At 38.9% G+C, this 23,927-nt stretch overlaps 2 protein-coding genes and 3 long non-coding RNA genes across 7 annotated transcripts in view; 4 read left to right on the top strand and 1 right to left on the bottom strand.

Moving 5' to 3' along the window:
* Positions 1-302: 302 nt before the first annotated feature.
* Positions 303-6,323, top strand: LOC132972374 (ADP-ribosylation factor 4-like). Its single transcript, XM_061035152.1, has 6 exons — positions 303-462; positions 1,260-1,340; positions 2,477-2,586; positions 3,185-3,256; positions 4,815-4,940; positions 5,060-6,323. Exons 1-6 carry the CDS (start codon positions 396-398, stop codon positions 5,147-5,149), a joined length of 546 nt encoding a protein of 181 aa, XP_060891135.1. The 5' UTR covers positions 303-395; the 3' UTR covers positions 5,150-6,323.
* A 3,988-nt stretch (positions 6,324-10,311) lies between these two features.
* On the top strand, positions 10,312-11,193 carry LOC132972376 (uncharacterized). The gene is made up of 3 exons (XR_009672904.1): positions 10,312-10,425; positions 10,605-10,654; positions 11,011-11,193. It is a non-coding gene; the product is annotated as an uncharacterized LOC132972376 (long non-coding RNA).
* A 319-nt stretch (positions 11,194-11,512) lies between these two features.
* Positions 11,513-12,641, bottom strand: LOC132972377 (uncharacterized). The gene is made up of 3 exons (XR_009672905.1): positions 12,400-12,641; positions 11,967-12,181; positions 11,513-11,798 (listed from the first exon to the last, which is right to left on the bottom strand). It is a non-coding gene; the product is annotated as an uncharacterized LOC132972377 (long non-coding RNA).
* Positions 12,642-17,114: 4,473 nt separating this feature from the next.
* On the top strand, positions 17,115-19,006 carry LOC132972378 (uncharacterized). The gene is made up of 3 exons (XR_009672906.1): positions 17,115-17,826; positions 18,008-18,559; positions 18,676-19,006. It is a non-coding gene; the product is annotated as an uncharacterized LOC132972378 (long non-coding RNA).
* Positions 19,007-22,082: 3,076 nt separating this feature from the next.
* Positions 22,083-23,927, top strand: part of LOC132972373 (NACHT, LRR and PYD domains-containing protein 12-like) — a 13,506-nt gene continuing 11,661 nt past the window's right edge. The window contains exons 1-2 of one of the 3 annotated variants that reach the window (XM_061035150.1): positions 22,083-22,403; positions 23,006-23,092. In XM_061035150.1, coding sequence (XP_060891133.1) covers positions 23,064-23,092 — 29 coding nt within the window. In that variant the 5' untranslated portion in view covers positions 22,083-22,403; positions 23,006-23,063. The other 2 variants (XM_061035149.1, XM_061035151.1) reach the window with 2 other exon arrangements.

Raw genomic sequence — 23,927 nt, 5'->3', positions numbered from 1 at the left:
TATTATTAATACTTTAATCTCGTAAATGTACGACTTTATTCTCGTAAATTTACGAGAATAATACAAAAAAAAATAAAAATCGAAATAATAATAATTATTATTTTTTTAACGTGGCCCTAATCCTCCGTCGTAATTCATTCTATTAATTATATTAGGTAAAAAAAAGTAAACACCAGAAAGCTGTAAAAAAAATACAACTCCCTTTACCGTGTCGTGTGTGTTGATAAAGTTAATTCAAACTGATGACGTCGTAGATTCCACGTTGGCCCCGGACGTGGCAGTCGGTCTCACAGTGAAACCACAGGATCCAGATTAGCGTGTAACAGTTTCCACCGCAGTATTCAGCGGCTGATATCAGACTTTCTTCTGTGATTTCTAAACATCCGTGAACAGTCATGGGGCTCACGGTCTCAAATTTATTCAACCGGCTTTTTGGAAAGAGACAAATGAGAATTTTGATGGGTGAGTAAAAGAAGCTGTATTTGTCTTTAGCTTTGTGGTCAGTCAGTCAGCTCTTGAAAAAGTTCCGGGTATCAGTTTTTAATAGTTAAACCTCCTCAGTTTACATTTGGGACGCACAGATTTTTAACGGAGGGATTAAAAAAATTTAGTTTCGCTCCGATGTTGACCGTAAAACAAAAACGGCTATACCCAATTGTGAAAAAAAACTTACGTCAAAAGGGGTTTTAAAAGTTGTTATTGTCTTCTTTATGGACGCTTGTAATGTGTCTCTTGATGACATTAATAAAAGGCCACAAACTGGAAACGCGTCGGGCTAATACATGTAATAAAATCCATCTTCATACTGGTGTTACTGGAGCTCTTTGACCTCTTAATGGTCTTAATTAAAATGTTATTTACAAAGTTTGCCTACTACAAATACAAAGTGAGTATGTGATATGGATGAACATATCCTCAGTCTTAATGCGTTTTGTAGCTAAGCTTTTATAAAGTGTGTTGATGTCTGACCAGAAATGAGCAAGTGCCATTGTGTTACGTCATGGGCTGATCCGTGGTGACGTCAGTGTTAATTGTTCTGATTGTTAATGTCATCTTTTTTAATAAATGTGGGCTCCTTGTTCCTCAGACTAAATGATGTATGCGTGGTCTCTTGTACTGTTAATGACTGTCCTCTCTGCTGACAGATTATGTGACCTATAGGTGAACGCAGGTTATCTCATTAACAGCAGCTTGTTATCCATCACTCTGTATCCTCTACTGATAACGATGATGATTTTTATGCTTGTTGTTTTCAATAGTTGGGCTGGACGCTGCCGGAAAAACAACTATCTTGTATAAATTGAAGCTTGGTGAAATTGTGACCACCATCCCAACCATTGGTAAGAAATACTTTTGTCCTGTTTTTTTATTGTGTACTTCAACTAGGGCTGGGCGATGTGGACCAAAACTCATATCTCGATATTTTTTCACTGGATATAGTGATATATATCGATATGTCTTTTATTAACAGTCAGTTGCACAAGTTCAACATGTACATGAAAACAAACTACCTGTTTGTGAAATTAATTAATTTTCTGCATAACAAAATAAACACAGTTGTGTCTTTTGTTAACCGTTTAGTTTTTTGAGTTTGGCTCAGAGAGAGAGAGAGAGGAGCAGGGTGAAGAGAGAGAGAGAGAAGCAGGGTAGAGAGAGAGGGAGGAGCAGAGAGAGAGAGAGAAGCAGGGTAGAGAGAGAGACAGAGAGAGAGGCAGGGTAGAGAGAGAGAGAGAAGCAGGGTAGAGAGAGAGACAGAGAGAGAGAGAGAGAGAAGCAGGGTGGAGAGAGAGAGAGAGAGGAGCAGGGTGGAGCGAGAGAGAGAGGAGCAGGGTGAAGAGAGAGACAGAGAGAGAGGAGCAGAGAGAGAGGAGCAGGGTGAAGAGAGAGAGAGAGGAGCAGGGTAGAGAGAGAGAGAGAGAGAGAGGAGCAGGGTGAAGAGAGAGAGAGAGGAGCAGGGTAGAGAGAGAGAGAGAGGAGCAGGGTGGAGCGAGAGAGAGAGGAGCAGGGTGAAGAGAGAGACAGAGAGAGAGGAGCAGAGAGAGAGGAGCAGGGTGAAGAGAGAGAGAGAGGAGCAGGGTAGAGAGAGAGAGAGGAGCAGGGTGAAGAGAGAGAGAGAAGCAGAGAGAGAGAGAGAGAAGCAGGGTAGAGAGAGGAGCAGAGAGAGAGGAGCAGGGTGAAGAGAGAGAGAGAGAGAAGCAGGGTAGAGAGAGAGAGAGAGAAGCAGGGTGAAGAGAGAGAGAGAGGAGCAGGGTAGAGAGAGAGGTGAACTGGCAGCTCTACAGAAGACGCGTATAACGATATTTTGAAACTACATGAACTGCATCGATATTAACGATATTGTCCTACCCTATATCTGGATTGAAAATATATCGATATATCTTAAAAGCTTGATATATCGGCGAGCCCTAACTTCAACATGTTTGATTGAACTTCATGGATAATGTTATTGATGTGTTGTCAATCTTCTGTCCTACAGGTTTCAACGTGGAGACAGTAGAATATAAAAACATCAGTTTTACAGTGTGGGACGTGGGTGGCCAGGATAAGATCAGGCCCCTCTGGAGACATTACTTTCAGAACACACAGGTATGGAAGTTACATTTTTTCATTATAATAAAACAGGAACAGTCAGGAGCGCTTATTAGCGTGCAGCTTTGTAACATTTCAGATCACACAGTAAAGGTGGTTTGGAACAAAATGTCGACTACCTCTGACTCTTGCCTTTAACATATGGTATTAAAGCAGCTCCACTAGTTAGACTAAAGACTGAAATGCTTCTCTCCAATAATTATATTGGGTATTTGGTAACATTGCTGTTGTTTTTAAAGTCATCTCTTTCATTTTCTCCTCTCATCACATTTTCTTTATCAAAACAATTAGCTCCCAAAAAGTTTTCTATCTGTTTAATATTTGATCATTTTGATTATTTGACAATTTCTCTTCAAAGCTGTACCCTACATATCTCCACAAAAACTTAATTTACCTCTGTAATGAAAGATGTCTTTCTAAAAATAAAAATAAACAATTTAATTATGTATATAACATTAGTCCATTTCAAGAGTCTAAGGTATTGTCTTTGACTTTTTCCCATCAGAAAGGACTAAAAGTTGATGAGGTGTAAAATGAAGAAAAGAGAAACGAATCACTCAGTGCCGATGTTTTTTTTTTTTTTAATTGTATGCAGGGCCTCATCTTTGTAGTGGACAGCAACGACAAAGAGAGAGCGAGAGAGGCAGCCGATGAGCTTTCAAAGATGGTAAGTATTAATAACGTACATCTCAAAGTAAAAGGGTAAAAGTGAATAGTGTTCTTTGTGCAGTGATGAATTTCACACAGTGTTATTTTTTTTATTTGTTGAAACTTTATTGTTTTATTGATTGTTTATTAATTCGCGATTCTAGAAGTTTTCTTCATCAAGAATTTTTTTTTATCCCAAAGGGTGAAATTATCTGCAGAGATCTCATCCACCATGATTAAAACCTGTAAAAACTCTTAAGTAGATCAGCTGTTTAGTGATCATTTAACTGGAGGAAGAGTAGTTTCTTGTATCGCTGCTTAAAATGAGACAACGAGACTTACTGAAACATGTAAGAGTCCTTTCTCAATCAACAGCTCTGTTTTTTTTTTTTACTGTTAACTTTTCTAGTTTTGGAGTAATGTGAAAGTACTTTTGCCTTCTGAAAGTTCTTTTCTCTGACTCGCTTAATTCTCTGGCTGCAAAACCCTGGGCTCTACACTGACTGTGTATTGTACTCACACACTCGGGCTACGATAATGCCGAGATTTATTTGGCTGAATAGAATTATGTGGGAGGATTTACAAAGCTTGCATTTACTCTGGTTTCCTGGTTTACTAACACAGCACCGAATAGTCACTGAAGGGTGCTCCAGTTTAAACAGAACACTGAGATGAACTTCCTGTGATTATATATTAATATGTTCCTTTTCATCAAGCTAGAGCCCTAGAGAGAGAAAATAAATTCAGGAAAAAAAAAATCAATACAAGAATTGTAAAAGATTTTTAAATTAATTTTAATACTGTTGTGAAAAGATTATTGTTTCCCCCAGTGCAGAAACCTGAAGATTTAAACAAGCTAATGCAAGAATACTCCATGAGTATTTTTTATTTTTTTTGTGATTGCATCTTAACAGTGCATTGTCTATCGCCTGTTGTTTTTAAAAGGACTGTTTTCTTTTTCTTTTCTTCTGATGTTAGGTGCATTATTTGATACATTTGTATTATTTCAGAAACCCTGTGCTAAGGTCTCTCAACAAACTATTTTATAATTTCACTAATATCACTGACAAAAAGGCTGTTAAAGTCTTTATGTGATTTTTCACACTTAAATATAATATAAATCAAGTGTATCCTCTGAAAATAACTCTGTGAGTCATGACTGTCTACAATGGGTGTAACACCCGAGTCCCACTGTCTGTGATGTTTTCAGAGTTTTCAGAGTCCTATCTTCACTTTGTTTACATCGCCCGGACGGCCGGCTGACTCCTCCCCTCACGTATAAAAGTTGTTTAATTGAGGGACTAGAGAAAAGAAGAATAACATACTGTACTCACTGCTTAACTGTGTTTCTAGATCACGCTCATTTCAGGTAAATTTACATGCAGTGTGAAGATACGAGCATAATAAAGATCACTAGCATTAGCATGCTAACACAACAATGCAGCGCGAGTTGTTTTGGTTTCATGCTGGTGCTCAAGGGCGACATCTGCTGGATCAAAAAAAAGCATGTAAAGCCTTTAAAAGGTTTTTCATCCTTGCATTAAAATCTTACAGCTGATTGTCTTCTGCCCCTCTAGTTGAGTGAGGACGAGTTGAAAGATGCCGCTCTGCTGGTGTTTGCTAACAAACAGGACCTTCCCAATGCCCTTAGTGTCAATGAAATCACAGAGAAACTTGGCCTCAGCAGTCTCCGCAACAGAACTGTGAGTAGAGAAACACCCCACACACCCTACAGAGCTATTCACATCTGTTTGCATTATCAAAAGCTCCATGTATGTCTAACTCAATGCTGACTTTCCCCCACTGTCTCTAAACCCCACAGTGGCAAGTTCAGGCAACCTGCGCCACCCAGGGAAATGGCCTGTATGAAGGACTGGACTGGCTTTCCCAAGAGTTATCGACCAGAACCTAAACAAGGATCGGGCTTGAAGAAAAAGAAAAGAGACTGAACAGCACAGGAAAGGAAAGGACTGAGAAGGCAAAGACATGCGATCTAGAAACACAGGTTTCTTAAAACAATGTTCACAAAAAGGTCAAGACTGGTGGACAATAGAATGTCTTTTGGATTTTCTTTTTTTACTTTCTTTTTTCTCTTTTTTTTTAGCAACACGACCACCTGTTTTACATCTACACAAAATCTTATTTTTTTCTCCCTGAAGAACCACTTTCATGGCTCTAGGTTTGTAATGACACAATCGGTTGCATGATGAGCAAACGACATGTTAGGGGAATTTCCTGAAAACAAGTGTTGACCCCCATCCCTCCCTCCCATGCAGCAATGACATGAATCAACCACTAGTATAATCTTTGGGCTTACTTCATTGATATTGTCGAGCCTGGGTTGGAGAAAACGTTATAGTATGACTAGAGTTTTGGAGAAGGACGGCTTGTAGGTGATGTAAAACCCTATCGGATTTTTGACTCCCTTTTTGAAGTGACCCTTTTCTCTTCATGTCTGTGTCCTCGAAGAGCGAGAACGACGAAGGTTAGATGAGGCTTACCTTGAGTTCTTAAATAGACTTTGTAGCTGCCTCCCAGTAAATGCATCCAAAAAGAAGCACTGTGCCTTCTTGTCCAAATCTGAGTTATCCTTTTCTTATCTCTTTCTTCCTTCTTTAGTTACTACAGCGACTTTTGAAAGAAAAAAAATGGCTTCCCTATTAACCCCGGATTTCTCCTCGAGAACTTGTCCTCACTACACATGTTTCCTTTTTATAATATCTACCCTGAAAAAAAAGGATTGAATTAAAATGTCTGTCTTGTTTACACTAACAGGAAGAAGGAAGAATCTTTCAAGTGGCTAGTGTTAACGCAACACAGTGAAGAAGCATGCTTTTGCTTTATGTTGTCCTTTGCTGCAGCGCCTCCGGCTGATGTTGTGCTGTCTATGGTATATACTTTATATTATATTCTTAGTTATTCTACCCTTCTTAAAACACAAACACATACGCAGCCCATACATTTATTTGTGTACACATTCCAATTCATTTGACAATTGGTGGAGCTGCTACGCCTTGAAATATTTGCTAAAAATATTTTACAAAAAAAAAAGCTCTAAATAAAGCCAATGAAAAATTAAAAAACAAGTTTTGTTTTGGACTCCTTTCTAAGACAGACAGTTGTCATTTTCCCTGGATTTCAGGGCTTTTGCCCATTAAAAAAAATGTTTTCACAGTTCATGCCTTCTTAATTTTATTATGTCAATAATAACTCCATTAAATTACAATTTGTATTTTCTTTCATGAATTTCGCCTTACAAGAGTAAGTCTAATTACTGGTGTTACTTTGAAACCAGAACAAGATGTCAAATCATTTTGTGTCTTTTTTTTTTACACCACCTTACGTGTCTTAAGCTTTGAAAAAGTTATCAGCAAAAAGTTCAGCTCCTGTTTGTTCAAATGAAGTTGCAGGGTTTTGAATCAAGTACAGCTTTGCAGCTTTAAAACTTGAGAGCTGAAACTGAACATACATCTAGGCGGGGCATTGATTCTACATGACCTACTCTGGAGTGGACTTTTGTTCTGACCTCTATTGTTATTGGAACAGAACAGAATGCACTGATAAAGAGGAAAACATGTCAATCTATATTGTTCTCTGGCCTGGTTTACTGAGTGCTAAATAACAGATCAGACAGAACATTGTCATTTATATATGTTTTTCTTTGTTTGCTGTGTATGGGTACTAAGGAACACAAATGTAGGTGATGATTTACACAGATTATAATAATGCAGAAGTGCTTACAATAACATACAACACTCTGTAGATAAGAGGAGGGAAAACATGATTTACAGCGACTAAAAGGTTAGAGATATTTAGTGATGAGTAATGTTTCATAGAGCAAAAAAAGAAGACAAAATGATCTGGTGGAGTTAATGAAACACAAAACACGAGAAGTGAAGGTGAGCTAGCTATGTATGAAGCAATGAATTAGCAGCTCAGTTAATGACGTCAGAAATCACTGTTTTGTCTCTTTCCTTTTTCAAGACAGTTTAAAACTGATATTTTTTTGTTTTTGAATCATTTACAAATTATGTTATAAATTAACTTCATTAAACAATATTTAGTGGTAAATCTGTCTTTAGAACAACTCTCAATCTGTTCATCTAACAAATAGCAAGAAAAACACATTTTAGAAGTAAAGGAATTAAATGATCCCCTAAGTATAAACCCAGCTAAGGTTCATGTGATGATGCTGTTTCTTAAAGGACAAAACGTTAGAAGAGGAACTGATGACCTTTGGGCCTTTTAAACCTTATTATAACTGAGCTGTTTCAACTGCTGCAAGGGGGCACTGTCTACAAGACCACTCTTGCAGACCTGGTGCAAATTTAAGCCTGTAATATGTGTCAGTTTTCCATCATACAAGGTCCGCTGATAAAAACATCCTAGTGAAAAAAAACTTTAAAAAATATATATCTTTTTATTTTAAGTAGGTTTCAGTACTACTCCCTGGAGGGTCTTTAATTCACTCATCCGCATTAACCTGTAGTTATCTGCTCCAATAATTGGTGAAGATAGAGACCAGGGAACATGAACAACACTACAATTGTTATTTTTGCGTAAACATTCATCGTACTAATGCATGATCACAGCTGTGAAATGGACAATTATTATGTTCTCTGCATCACAATGTCAATACAATCCGAAGTTTGAAGCTTCAGCTTGTGTCGGGTGAATAGGACTTTTACGCAGTGTTTACAGATGAAGGCATAAGCATGATATGATTGGCTTGCTGTGACGTGTGCATGTCAGTTCTTATGCATTTATGATAGCTAATCAGGCTTAATGAAGCTGGGTCAACACACTTCAGTGTGTGTGAGTATCTGTAGCAGCAAGGTGGGTGTTCTGCTGCTTTCAGCAACACTTCTCCTCACTTTCCTGCACTCATCAACTCTTGGAAAATTAAATGGGATTTACAGCTTTACTTTTTATCATAATCAGTAAGGTAGGTTTTGGAGCCAAATGATGTGTTTGTTTTGTGTCATGGTATTTTCCTTATGGTTGTGTGTGTTGGCCCTCTACTGGGCACTATGTGTAGCCTGGGCGGATGCTGTGGTCAAAGCAAGGCTCCAGGTGAGGTGGGACAGGTGATTGAATGGAGGCAAACAGTTTTTCTACCGTGTCAGCCTGTCGGAGTTAATGCATCCAACGCAGATTTGTTTGTTTTATTTATAGACGTAGTGGTTCGTCATATTTTCCGTCAATTATTATTCGTCAATAATAATAATAATAATAATAATAATAAAAATAATAACTTTATTTATATAGCACCTTTTAAAAACACAGGTTTACAAAGTGCTTTGACAAACAGCAAAACAAGAACAAACTAAACCAAACACAGAAGAACAGAAACAACAGCAAGAACATAACGAATGCAAAATACTACAAATAATGAAATACAATTCAACAGAAAAGAACCCAAAGTGCACGATACCCAACAGACATATATAACCCGACCATCACAAGAACCATCACAAGAACCATCATAAGAACCCAGGCAACACAAGAACCATCACAAGAACCATCATAAGAACCATCACAAGAACCATCATAAGAACCATCACAAGAACCATCACAAGAACCATCATAAGAAACCAGGAAACACAAGAACCATCATAAGAACCCAGGAAACACAAGAACCATCATAAGAACCCAGGAAACACAAGAACCCAACAACACGAGCTGAGACCAAGAGGAACCAAAGATTTAAAAAGATGTAAGAAACTAAAAGAGATAAAAGCAAAGAAAAAGATAACACATTAGTACATAATGTTAGAGACTGTGACAAGATTAAGTCCATGTACTAACTTTTTACAATTACAATATATATTGATTTTGAGTCACAAAAACAGAACTAGCATAAACTGTTATCTTCATAATTTCACTCTTTTTTTTTAAGGTTGAACATCAAGTCAATCATCAACATGCAGCTGCCAGGGGAGCATGCTCACTGTGGACCACCGCTGGACCTTCAAAGTGGTTTCACCTACTCTCCACAGACCTTCATGGAGAATGACAGTAAGATCTCAATACAGTAATTAATCTGTAGATAGTACACTTTGGGTATTTTTGTTCATTTATAATCACGATCATGATCATTGAGCCGATGAGTCAGACTGTGTAATCATGTGCACAGCAGCCTCTTCACACGCTGACCGTTACAGGTGGAGAGACTTCATCACTGATTGGATGCACCTGTGGAGGTAACCACGTGCAGAGGGACTGACGGTGCAGCATCACTTTGGTTTGAGAGGTAATGAAGAAGACAAACATGAAATATTCTTGTTAAAAAGTTCTCCTCTCATTCAGAGCTGAAGTTGTCTCTGAGTGTTCGAGGACAGATTCAGGTGTGTTTGTCATGTGAGTGTGTGTGAGGTAGACTACAGTCGACACACAGTCCTCACAAGTGGCACAAACAAAGTGTGTGTTTGTTCCTCACAGTGGAGGGAGAGTCTGAACATGTCTCCCAGTGAGCGTGTCCCAGTAGAACAGAGGGACACCCGTCACCCCGACTGAAGCTCCAATTAGACCTGATCGATGCTGACAGCCTCGCTCCCCATGACTCACCGCCTGCTGCACAAACAGTTGATCAGCGTTTCCGACTGATCAACAGTCAGCCGTCCTGTACAGCCCACAGCAGGAACATGAAGCACTGACACGGGTACACTGACGGCAAATTGCACGCTGGTCAACAAAGAAATGATGTCGTGGTCCAGTTTGAGTTCACGGTCAAATACTAGAGCAGGGATGTCAGACATACGGCCCGCGGGCCCGACAGCAGGTTTCATCCGGCCTGCGAAACCTTTTGGGAAGGAGCAAATGTATTGAAAAATATTTTGAGATTTTTTATAAATTAAATATTTGTAATAGTATTTTCCCTGAATTGTATTAAAACCTATGTAAAATGAGCAACGTAAAGGTTGATATCATGATACGAAAATTAATTAAATGGGGCACTTTGAACTATTTTCTCAGCAGGGAGTATCACGAGCTGCTCCTGCATTACGCTGGTAATACATCACATCAGCAAACAGTGAGTACTATCAAGTACTTTGATTGCTTTCTGTGGTGTTCCTGTAGGTGACCATGATGCAGCCAGACTGAAGCAGCACGTTGTGAAGGTGGACACCATCATCTTGTCTTTGCAGTGCTGATTCTGAAGAGAACACCTTCACATAGGACTCAAAGGTAAAATTATCTCTCATATGATTGGACCGTGTTATTGTAACCGCTATCAGCATCAAAGTAATTTTAGTAACAATTTATAATCCTTCTTAAAATGTAAGGAAGACTAGCAGAAGATTTTAACAGCCTCTGTGATTCTGCAAGAAGTTCATGTTTAAATTGTTCTTCTTTCTGTCTTCAAGGAAATCAGTGCTCAAAGGAAACAACAGTCCAGACTCTGATTCCAGCTCCGGTGAGGTTCTGCACACAAACTGGCTGTCTGATTATATGAGAATATTTAACATTAGTTTAATTTATCAGGCTGGCCCATGTCATGACAGTTTAAAATAATCTTCAATAGAAAGTGGCAGGAACACTTTTGTCTTAAAACATAAATTCATAAAGCTGATCATATTATTGGATTCATCCTGTCTTATTATATATTTTGTTTTTCCTCTTAAATAGTTCTCATGTCTTTAAAACAAACTTTAGATCCTGAAGTTTAGCAGAACCTGAGGACAGATCTGATTTCAGGTCTGAGGCATAAACATCACAGTAAAATTCATTATACTTTACATTTAACTCCATGATTGTTTTTCTCTATTACAGAAGATGCCCTCAGATTCAGATCCATCAACAACCCCTGACAACATGGAGGACTCGTCCCCTGAGCGTTTCCTGTCCTCTCTCCATGGAGTTCTTCTCTTCAGTTATTAACTCTTGAAATCAGCAGCACAACATGCCAGACTGTTTGACAAGTCTGTGATTGAATAAATGGAAATGGAATCTCATGCATATCTTGTTATGCTTATTGGCTTTAAATGTTTAGTATTAAATAAGTTTGAAGGCCATTTATCTCAGACGAGACCGGCTGTGACAAGCTGAGCTCATCTGTTAGCTTTGCTGTTGTCTTAGCTGTTGGTGGTCAAGAAGAAATTAATGTCAGTTCAAGGCCTTTTCAAATGTGAGCTATAAACTTAACTTTTAAATGATTTTACTGTGACCAACACGTTGTAGTGCTCCAGTTAATCAGAGACAGTCAATTCAGATTTAAAAAAAGTTTATTTAAACATTTTATGAAAAAATAAAACTTCAATAAACAACACCTGGCTTCATTAACCATGTGGAAAATAAGTAAGGGAGACCATCAGGTCGAAATGCTGGGACATACGAGAAAGTATAAAAAATAATTTAACAAAGAAATCCAAACAAAAATCAAATAAAGTATAAAGATCCTGGATGATTGTTTGACTGTTAAAATATGATGGAAAAGCAAATCCAACACAACCCTCCAGCATCTGGCCTTTTAAACACAGGGCAACATCATGGAAAGAAAAATAGCACCATTGAATATTGACCAGGATCTCTGTGTTTTATCTGAGGATGACTATGGTAGCCTTCTCACTGTTCACTGTCACAAAGCTCCAGACTCTGTCCACCTTCTCACTGTTCACTGTCACAAAGCTCCAGACTCTGTCCACCTTCTCACTGTTCACTGTCACAAAGCTCCAGACTCTGTCCACCTTCTCACTGTTCACTGTAACAAAGCTCCAGACTCTGTCCACCTTCTCACTGTTCACTGTCACAAAGCACCAGACTCTGTCCACCTTCTTCAGTTGTGCAGACGTTGATCAGCTCCTCTGGGTGATGGCAGAGAGGACTCTTCATCTGAGAGAGCTGCTGGTGTAAGGTCATTTCTACCACAGTGGATGAGCAGGACGTCTGGCACAGGAGAAAAAAGGAGGAGGTTCCTTCAAACTAAGCGACCCCAGCCTGACCTCTGTAACGAAGGTTGAAATTAGTCATTTTTAGGTTCTGTTGATTGTAAAATGGAAAAGAAAACATCACCTTTCTATTTAACATTTAGCTGGTGTATGACTCGGTGTGATTTTTATTTTAGAAGACTGTTGTTAACAATAGCTTGTTTTTACAATCCTCTTATGAAACTTAAATAAAGATCACAGGATATATAACTTTTAACAGATGATTTTAACTTACACTTCACCTCTGTGGAAGATGTCAGACCAGCTGCTTTTATCTCTTCTTTGCCTAAATGAAGACACAAAAAACAATTGATTTACTGTTCAGTTAAATATATTAGAAAAGCAGACATGAATCACATTGCAGACTATCAGTTTCTAACAGAATATAACATATCTTACCACCTGTAGCCTACGGTCTGTGGTGCTAACCTAGCTTAAATATAGCTTAAATATAGAACGATTTTTGTTAAAACAGGGAACCCAGCAGCCCATGTATTTTCAATAATGATCAAAATAGCGGGATTTTTAAAAACACAGTGTGTTTAAATATTAGACTTTGAATACGGTGGTTTGTTGTACTTACACATTTCTTCATAAGACTCGTAGACCGGCGGAGCACTTTCGGTGTAGCTGGGCTGCGTAAGTCATCAGGGCAGTACGCTAAGTGGGCGGGGCGTCTTACCAGGGCTCCTGCCCCCAGACCCTACTGCGCAGACTCTGGCTCTAAATGACGTCAAAATCGCAAGATGGAAGCGCCCCTAAGCGGCAGATTTTGGCTTCAAGAACGTTGAGTGGGAACAGCTACAGTGCACGCCCACTGGTTTTTACTAGTAAATATGCTTTTCACATGTAGGTGGCTCTGACTGCTGCGTTCAGGGACAAAATAATAATCACTGAGGACGTTCATGTCCTGCTCTGACTGTTCTTCAAGAAATAATCAAATGTTTACGTTTATATGTGTATAATAACTTTCTTTAATGATATTTATAGATATATTCAAGCATACTGAGACCCGTCTTCTGTTGTGAGGATATTATTTAGTCTATGATGTGTCAGAATATAAACATGACTTTGTAGCCTTGTTTTGATGTTGACCTCCTGAGTTCTTTACAGCAACATTTAAATCTTGTTGTTGGGTATTTCCAAAAGTTGGCGGTGATGGGGTTGATCTCAAAATCTAATATATCATGCAAAGATAAAAATCATACTCATATAAAACAGCTGTGGATCACATGTTAGTCTTAATCTTTAAAGGCCTGAATGTATTAGTATCCTTCATGGAGCTTCAGTACAGGTACTTTGACTTTACTGGAATACTTTTATTTTTCCGATGCTTTTTTCTCCAGAGATGAATCTCAGTCAGGAGTTTGCACTCCTGCTGGATCTCCTTCACACACCCTCACCTTCTTCCACTTTTATTTATTCAAAGATATATGTATGTATTCAATTAATTAAAATTCCATTAATCCTCCAAAATCTGTCACCTGGTGACCAGCTGTCTGAAGAGCCCAAACATGCTGTAGTTCCTCCATTTTCCTGATAATATTAACTTAACAAAATACTGTAATCACCAATAAACAACATCAGACTGTAGAAAGCACTTAAGAAGGTGATACTGTTGTTATTCAGTAATGTGGTAAAGGGTCACTAATTCTCCTTTAAAAATAAAGTAACAAGACTCATGGTGCTTCATTAATCTATAAACAAACCTGTCAACACCTTTGTAATAGACTCAAACTTACAAATAACCCATCTTTGTCACCTTTTTGTGCCTATACTAAAAACTCTGTAGAGAAGATCTTTTATTACGACGCTGACTGTTGCTCTTGAACTCATCAACATAAACAAGAGGTGTCATGCGCATGCGCCGCTCCCCTTCACTCAACCGTTACTTTTTGAATCCAGTGAAGGGTCGACAGAAATCAAGAAGGAACAAAGAAACAAAACAACTTTACATTTCAAGATTTTCCGTGAGAGAATACAGGAAGACTGATGTGAGTAAGCTGGGGTTTGGTTTAATATAAATTCAAGTATAAGTCCAAAACCGGAGTTAAGACGATTCCAAGCTAGCACCAACCAGACTAGTGTTTCGGTGAGAGATGCGGGTCTGCTCGTCAACAGCTATTGGAAACGGAAGATAAAATGTACTTATCAGATATATCTTTAATGTAAAACTAAACAAAGGTAATCACACAGACTCTTATCACGGTCACACTTTAAACCGAAACACCGGCGTCTTTAGTAAAGATGGCGGACTAAGTGAAATGCCGACAGTGCGTTATACATTGTTATCGATGACAATGCTGAGATATTCTTATCTTCGACGCTCTTGAACCCCTCACCAGACACAATTGGCGGCAAGCACGTGCGCTCGTCTCTCGCAGCTTGAAGTCGATGAGTGATCAGTTTGCAAAAAGAAGGAAAAATGACACAAGAACTGAACTTTTTCAAGCTTTCCAGCGGGATAAGGACTGGAGAAATTTGTGAGTATGCTGAGATTTCATTATATTAATATTTATCAACGTTTAAACTTAAAATGACTTGTTTTAAGTGGAGCTAGCCAGAAAGATGAGAACATAGGATAGGATAGGATAACACTTTATTGATCCCCAGAGGGGAAATTCGGGCATTGCAGCAGCACAGACAAGAAAGCTCAAAAATACACATTAAACACAATAGATGAGATGAATAAAAATAAAAATAAAAACAGGGGGTATATACAGTACAAAATGAATGATGAAGTTAACTGGGGGAATTGAGAATTGAGACAGTATTTGCATATACTACCGTACTGTAGCTAGTAGGAGTGCAGACTCCGAAAGTGAAAACAAACGGAACTAAAGAGCGACACAGCTGCACAGAAACTGCATGTTGTAGACATTGCTGAACACAATATAAATCGTCACGCAGGAAAACAGTTTAAACTTTTTTTTCTCTCTCAGAGACCTTCAAAACAGCGTGCGTCTTATATACCGGTGCGACGTATATTCCGGATTTTACGGTAATAATGTAAACTCCTCAAAAAAAGTTTTTAAACGTTATTTCGTTCAATTATTTGACTCTCTCTCTCTCTCTCTCTCTCTCTCTCTCCCTCTCTCCCTCTCTCTCTTTCTCCCTCTCTCTCTCTCTCTTTCTCTCTCTCTCTCCCTCTCTCTATTTCTCTCTCCCTCTCTCTTTCTCTCTTTCTCCCTCTCTCTTTCTCCCTCTCCCTCTCTCTATCTCTTTCTCCCTCTCTCTTTCTCTTTCTCTCTCTCCCTCTCCCTCTCCCTCTCTCTTTGTCTCACTTTCTCTCTCCCTCTCTCTCTCTCTCTCTCTCTCTCTTTCTCTCCTTCTCTCTCTATCTCTCTCTCTTTCTCTCTCCCTCTCTCTCTTTCTCCCTCTCTCTTTCTCGCTCTCTCCCTCTCTCTCTTTCTCTCTCTCTCTTTCTCTCTCTCTCTCCCTCTCTCTCTTTGTCTCTCTTTCTCTCTCTCTCCCTCTCTCTATCTCTCTCTCTTTCTCGCTCTCTCCCTCTCTCTCTCTTTCTCCCTCTCTCTCTTTCTGTCTCTCTCTCCCTCTCTCTCTCTCTCTCCCTCTCTCTCTTTGTCTCTCTTTGTCTCTCTTTGTCTCTCTCTCCCCTTCTCTCCCTCTCTCTCTCTCTCTCCCTCTCTCTCTCTCTCTCCCTCTCTCTCTTTGTCTCTCTCTCTCTCTCTTTCGAGAAAACGTTACATTATATGTTCTGCATTTCATACCACCAGTTTCTAGTTTCTAGTTTCTGCTTGTTTGTGTACAGGGATCCATGCCAACTGAAACTGGGTTTGTTATGTTGGAGTTTGAGGATGAAACTATCTAGTTCGTGTCGTGGCTTGATCAGCTCTGTTCAATGTTGTATTGAAACTATATTTTGTGGGGGTTGGGGGGAGACAACACTGCAAGCTATCCAACTAGGTGTGAACATTTATATGTAAGAATATCATTTTGAATAATATTGACAAAAAATGAAACACTGGAGATGATTCAACTGTTTTGTAAAATCAGCAATACGTCTCTAAGCACGCTAAATATGTTGCAAGAAGATAGCTTTAAACATGTGAAAAGACTGAGAACTATAATATCACCAGCCTCTGCAGTGCCCACTTTTTTTGGTTAACCGCCTTTGGCTGTTTAGTGGGGCCGAAACGTCTGTCTCCCCGCCGACCGTCACCTGCCCGCCTCAGAGACACCTGGCTCCTTCACGGACAGTGGATGCCTGCATGTGAGTGTAAGTTGCCCTTTTTTGCTGTATGTTAATAGTTAATCTATATCAAAGTTTTTGTTGGGAAGTTAAATAATATAACGTGATTTTATTGTGTAGCCTAGCATGATTTTCATATCTAATGTGGTCAAGTTTATGATTATTAGGTGAAGGGATGCCTCACATTTCTTGGTTGGGAGAGAGAGAGGGAATGTGTGGTGTAAGATTAAAGTTAGCATCCAGCTCCAATCAAATATGATAGAGAACTTTCATCTGTGTGATAAGGTAATAATAATAATCGGTCATATCAACGGGTAACGTTATTTTGGAGGAATATCTACATAAATGACCGCGCTGCAACAGCCGCAGATCTCCCTAAATCTCCGCTAGTAGCATGGCTATTGTTGATGTTGTAAATGATGCCTTCTGTGTCTAAATAACCAGACAGAGACGGCTTGAAACGGCGCGTCTGCGACCGCCACCGCACTGGTGTCTGGCTGCCTTTACGCACGTCCCTGACCGCCATCACGCGGTTCTCTGACCGAGTACTGCACGTTATTTTACTGCAGTTTAGAGATTATTATACGTGTCAGTATTATCAGTAACAGTATATTTCATTAGCAAGCAAATTAAACTATTATCCGTTTTCACAGTTTCCTCCAACAACAAGAGAGACGGGGTGCCAGTGAGACAACACACAGAAAGTCACCAGAGAGGACAGTGGGCACACAATTGTCTTGGAGAACACTAGGCAACTGAAAAACTACAAGTATGTTGAGATATAAAGGTCTTATTTGTTCTTTGTGAATGTCTATGACGTTAAGGCAAACTTTCTAGATATGCACTATATGTACATCAAAGAAAACACTGCTTAAATTATATTCTTCAAAGATTTGAATAAGTACAACACATAGGAAGAAATTATCTGTAATATCCATCATGTTGAGTCTGTCACAGTTATTTTATGAGCACCATGCTGATGTTTCTGCTGTGGTAAAAACCTAAAAAAAATTGTGACTGAATAAATACAGTATTTTACACATTTTACTGACATACAGTTTACTAATGTTTTCATGCAAGAGAAAAAACCATACGGGCTGTACAAAATCTTGCAACATTGATGGTCAAAGTGCAGCTAAAATTTTAAGATTTATTTTCTAACTTCATAGCTGCAACTCTGTATACTGTGCACACAAACAATTGTATTGTTATTTGCACATGTATTCTCCAGGTTTTCAAGCTACAGTAGCCAACAGGAGCGTTGCTGTGGGAAGCACATCATCCTGAGTTCTTCCGCTCTTCTCGTCCACTTGGAAAACTGCATAACCTGACAGCCCACCTACAAAATGACCTCTCTTGGAGTTTCCGTGACAACAGTTCCAACTTTGCAGATCCTGATGTCACCACATACCTCCCCAGTATTTCTGAACTTGTTGACACGATCACTGAACAGTTAGTTCACTTTGTTTGTTAGATATTGAAAAAAAAGAACTAATGGGTTAATTTATTCCTCGTCATTTTTTAATTTGCCTGTCATGACTGAAATTTCTCTGCCATGTAATTGAAGTATGAACGTAACATATTAGCACTTTGTGACAACTACTTTGTTGTCTTTTATTTTATTTCTCAACAGAGCACCAGCCAAGGCAGTGCAGGACATGTTGAAGTACTTGGTGTATGAGGACTGGCTCCTGGAGCTTTTGAAAATCTGCCCCACCTGCTCCAGACTCTGTGAAGTTGACATGTTTGTTAAAGGAACATTCCTCTCTGTAACCCAGAAGTGCCTCTACACATGTGTCTCTTCCTCAAGACTCCACAGCCCTGATAACACCTGCTGAGAGTGAAAGGAGGGGAGAGGACACCAACTAGAGAACCAAGAACTATGAGGACGGGAGGAAGCCAAGTTAGTAGCATACATGTGTGGGAATGGATTTGTACAGACAGAGAGGGAATGGAGTAACGTATTAAAAGTGTATTAAATAAATGAAATGACTTTATATAAAATACATGTCCAAACATAACAATACATTAACTTGGAAATCATTTTAATTGGAGGCCTAAAACCGGTGTACTCTTCCTCTTCATCAGGGTACTCCTGGTGGATACGGACAACAACGCAGGAAGGTATCACTACCCGGTTGTGCTTTCCCAGGTATCCCCAGCACCAGGAAACAAAGGATGCCAGGTAGCGATCACGCCTATAATGACAAACGTAAAAAAGTAATGTGATTATATATTTTTAAGTATAGATTTATTTTGGGTTAAGTGGTCTTGTTTTCTCATTTTGTCTCTCTTATACAGCACATCATGATCCCTAGAAGATGAAAGATGGATCAACCTGCAGCTTGCCTGAAATCTATTTGGCTGTATGGATTGGCCTGGACATCTGTTTTTTTTCTTTGTTTGCTTTTTTCTGATTTATTTGGCCTTGGTGGATGACTGCTCTCTACTGAGTATATTCTCTAGTCATTTTTGGATGTTCACTAACTTGTGTTTGTACTGTCTAGAACTTTTGTGAATGTAAAACATTTTTTTTGATTATTTACATTTGTCTGTAGGCACCACCGAGTGTAGGCTTTTTATTTATAGCTCAGAGACACTTTACATTCTAATTGTTTGGCTGTGCATTGATCCTGACAATAGCAAAACTGAGTTTAACTAACACTAAACCAACTCTGTATTTCTTAAAACTCTCAGCTTATTTTTAAGAAATGCATTCAATTTGACTAACATAACTGTTATTTTGACATTCCTGAATAAAAATGTTTTTTTCAGACTTACACAGCTCTCTCCTTTATCTCCAGCGGTCCATGGTCTGTCTGATAAATGTTCAGAGCATTCTGCAGGGAGTAGGGGTTCAGGCAGACAGGCTCAAGGCCTGGATGAAGACTCATGCAGTGTGGCTCCTCTGGAGGCTCCAGACATTTATTCTGAACCTGTTGGAGTATGTGTTAGAAGGTGTTTCAGTTCTGACGATCCAGTATTAATCTTGTGTATTCATACTTTGAATGATCATTTTGTATAAGGAAACTATTTGTCTTTACATACGGCGTTAAGCTGCTTACAGCACACACTTTCCACCTCTCTGGGCATCATCCTGCACTCTCCACAGGTGCACCTCTTCAAATATGGTTTAATTAACAGTGACTATGATATCGTAAATATTATGGATTAAACTACAGTATATACATTAATCTCAATACTACTGAGTATATCCGGTTGCATAGCTTGTGTGTTGTAATTATGAAAATCAGCGGTTCACACATCAAGCATGAGGACCTGCAGGTATGTATATAAAACTGACAATAGACCTTTTCTTTTATTAGCTAGGTGATATTGATGACGGTGGGGTTATTTTACCTTTATTGTGTAAATAAAAAAACAGGTGCAACAGAAGGCTGTAAATGGAACACTAGTTTTCCCTTATTATTGATCACAAAAATGTTAAACTTGACCAAATAGTAATACAAATCAAAGGCAATTATAGTGTGAGGATGGCTGCCTGGTTAATAAATGAATGCAAAGCAAAAAGTGGTAAAGTTACATATTATTTTATTGAGGTTAGCTAAGCTTATTTCATTTGGCTAGCTATGCTATTGAGAAACAGGCTTCCATAACACATTACTAGACTAAACCAAAATTCGGCTTCGGCACATTCCATGGACACGCCCACAGCATCCCAGAGGAGAGAGAACAGCTACATTTTTCATGATTTTGAAGCTTAATTTTATAAACTTTTTATAAAAGTTTTTTTCGTTGCTGAAATTTGACCTGGTGATTAATAATACATTCTTCTTTTGTATAGGTTTACAGGGACTTTAAATAATCTTATATACAAATCAACAGTCAGGTCACATATTATACAAAATCCACTTCCCCATGTTTCTCTAACTCTAACATGTGTCTCTAGTCTGTCTACAAACCTCCCAATGATGAGAAAAGTCCATCCTCTCTGTCTTTTGTCTGCTCCACTTTTCAGAAAATGTGTGCTCAAACAGGCCGTTTGGAGATTTTCCTTCATGGCATCACAAAGGGCAGTAGCCCCTCCCCCAGGTGGGTGACACTCCCACAGCTAGGTGTTTGTTCTGCCCTCTGAGTCTGCCTTCTCACCATAAACAATAGGGCATGGAGCGAGAAAGACCAAGACACCCGAGCCCTTCCAGAGAGGGGGCGTGGTCAGACACAGCTCATTTACATATTTAAAGCTACAGACACAGAAACAGCCTGTTCTGAGTAGGGCTGAAATAGAGGGGTTTATAGACATGATCAAATACAGGATCAGAGTGGATTTATAACAAGAAACTTCACACACATGTTTTGAGGAGCGAGGTAAGGGGTAACCATGCTCAGGCCCGGTTAGTCCTGGAGCAGTGTGAGTGCAGGCCAGTGGACAGGACAACTTTGCTCCTGTGAGTGCGCCTTTAACGTACCACTCAGAAACATGCTGTTGTAAGTGCAGCCAATCAGCGCAGCGCCCCATTATCATAGCAGCCCCGCCCAATCAGATCCTTACATGAATAATGAGGTTAGAAAATGAGAGGCTGCAGCTCCTGATCAAACTGTTGTACAGCTATTTCACAATAAAAGCACGTCCACAATGTTTAAACCAGTAACTTCTATTGTGGAGAATTTGTTAAAAATAGAACCTGTGTATGATCGAATTAGGGCCTGTGTCCACAACCTCCGTTTCAGAGCGCTTCTCCTCGCACTCTCTCCCTCACTGTTGCTAGGTTACCAAAGTTAACGTCTGCTTCCCTCTGTAATGTCCGTTAGGTGTGTTTCAGCTCTGTGTTTAATATTTTCTTTGAATCAAATAAATATCACCAAGAAAACGAGAGGTCATGTCCTGACTTCAGCAGCAGCTGATGCATTATATGTTCTGCATTTCATACCACCAGTTTCTAGTTTCTGCTTGTTCGTGTACAGGGATCCATGCCCACTAAAACTGGGTGTGTTATGTTGGAATTTGCAGATGAAACTATCTAGTTCGTGTTGTGGCTTGATCAGCTCTGTTCAATGTTGTATTGAAACTATATTTTGTAAGAAAGGCCACTCAAATTCCGGAGTTTTGAGACATTTATCTATTTACAGTCCGGCATAAAACACAGTAAAGTTCTCTGTTAACTGTGCCGAAGAGAAATGCAGCTAAAACAGCTAACACTCACTTTCCCCCCATTTGAAACAATATGACCCATTAAAACACACCAAAGGAAATAAATGTCCAAACGTCATGAAGGAGTGTTAGTGTGGACCGTATTGTAAATAATATAAAGAGTCCATGGTGTGGACCCTCAGTAAGCAGTAGGCCAGTGAGTGTGACTCCGCAGCAACAAACCGTCATTTCAGCATTTTCCAGCTGCGTGCATTGAGCTTATGATGGTGAAATAGTTTGTCATGTTCTGACAATAAAGTATAATTATACCATAATTAACCATCTGGTTTCTTCAACTTTCACTCAAGAACAAAAATCAGCTTTTAAATTTGAAATAAATAATTACTGACAATTATCGTGATAATTATCGATATCAACTGATATGAATTGTTTTTTATCTATTTATACAATACAATGAATAAATACATTTTCTGCATACAACTACAGCCTGTAGAAACATGACTTACAAGTTCTGCTAAGTATACAAGTTAACACATGAATGCTTCTGACAGTAGAAATCACAACCCTATAACCAAAAGATCTTGCATTCATTCATACATCTGTGTTGTACTGATTGTGTGTTTTTTATGCTGCTGTATACTTTGTTTGTACAATACTGACAATAAACTATAAGAAAACACTTGTGCTTTACGAAAGCTATTTGTAGCTTTGTCATGTATTTTCCAAAGACGCATTAAACCCTCCCTTATAGTGACAGAGAGGAGGAGCAACACTGACACTTCAACATCACATTATCTGATATTAAAGTAACAGTTTATTTGAGCCACAGCAGAGCTGCAGTCTAGAACAGTCTCTCCATCTCTCTCCAAAGATCACGTTTTTCTCAACTAAACAGCACATTTTCAGTTTAACACTGGTGAGTACTGCTGTTGTGTGTTTTGCATTGGTCTCTTCTTTTCTGTTTACATGTCGACGTGTTTTTCTATTGCTTTTATGGATTCTATTGTGAAGACAGCTGAATGTGTGCAGCACTTTGAACCCAAGACAAATTTCCCCGTGAGGACAATAAAGAGCATCATATCGTATTCAAAACAGGCACTGCCAAATCCAGCATATAGAGTGTCATTGTGACCCTCGCTCTGACACTGTGGTTGGTAGGTTGAGCAAATTCACCCGTGTGACAAGTGCTGATTTCCAACCCTGTTTTATACAGTTCTAGATATAAATGTCTGTCCTAAAGGTCATGGTTGCTGTTAAATACTAACATGTTAGTTTAATGTTTAAAGTTTAAGACTCAATGTCTTGTTATTGGCATTATTCAGGGCAGATCAGACGGACAAATCATGTTAGGATCTAAACAAACTGCACTGAGGTGCTGCATCAGGTACTTAGGCAGACAGGAAGGAAGAGAAAATCAAATTAAGGATCACATCAGGTAATGAGATGTGGAGACTTGACCATCTCCGTCTTTCACATTTTTCCTGCTTGTGTCTCACCTGTTTGTTATTTTGTCCTCAGGTTGTTTTACCTGCATGAACATCATTTATCGTCCTCTGATCAACCTCGAGATAAGAAGATGAGTGAACCAAGACCCTCAGGTCCACAGTAAGAGAACTTCCTTTTAACCACTAAACTGTCAAGCTAAAAAAAAGAGTCCTGAGCAAGTGTTGATTTTTTTGTTTTTAATCATCAACCTGCACACAGTGATGACACAGAATGTCACTGAACTCATAACAACATACAAGGGATAATATATATATTATCCATTTAATATATATATGTGTGTGTGTGTGTGTGTGTGTGTGTAAAGATGTTAATACAGATGTACAGGGATAATGTATATTGAATATATGTAAAGATGTAAATACAGATGAAGTCAGCAAAAACTTCTCCTATTTCCCCTGTGGTGGGTCCTTGTTAGGACCGTGCAGGGTCTGTGACTGAGAAAGGCAAATCTTTACAAATTAAAGTAACAAAATAAAACCAGTGGACACAACATCTCAAACACTTAGGGAAGTATTATGTGTCATTAGTTTCTTTTTCTTTTTGATTCAGGCCGGGGCTGTACGTTCACTTTTTGTGCTCATAGCGCTACAATGGTTGATTGTTTTGTAACACAAGACTAAAACTTGAAGTATGATATATAAAATGTCTTTTCAAAGTCTAAAACCAACCACATGAAGTTTGTTTAGGTGACCGACAAAGGAAATGAATATTTCATAGAAAACACAAGAAGTGTTTTCAGAGAAACATGTTCTTTACAAAAACATCAACACAGACAACATGACACTTTGTTTACACCTTTTTTTGACCAGCAGCATGTTTCATGATGTATCATAATCAAGGCTTATAATGTTCAAGTGATGGGCTGATTTATGAATGGAAATGTTGAAACTACTGAAGAAAATACTGACAGGCTCTTTGTCTCACTCACAAACGC

Source organism: Labrus mixtus, chromosome 4 (genome assembly GCF_963584025.1).
Source record: "Labrus mixtus chromosome 4, fLabMix1.1, whole genome shotgun sequence".
Lineage (NCBI taxonomy): Eukaryota > Metazoa > Chordata > Actinopteri > Labriformes > Labridae > Labrus > Labrus mixtus.
This window is presented reverse-complemented; position numbering and strand designations above follow the sequence as displayed.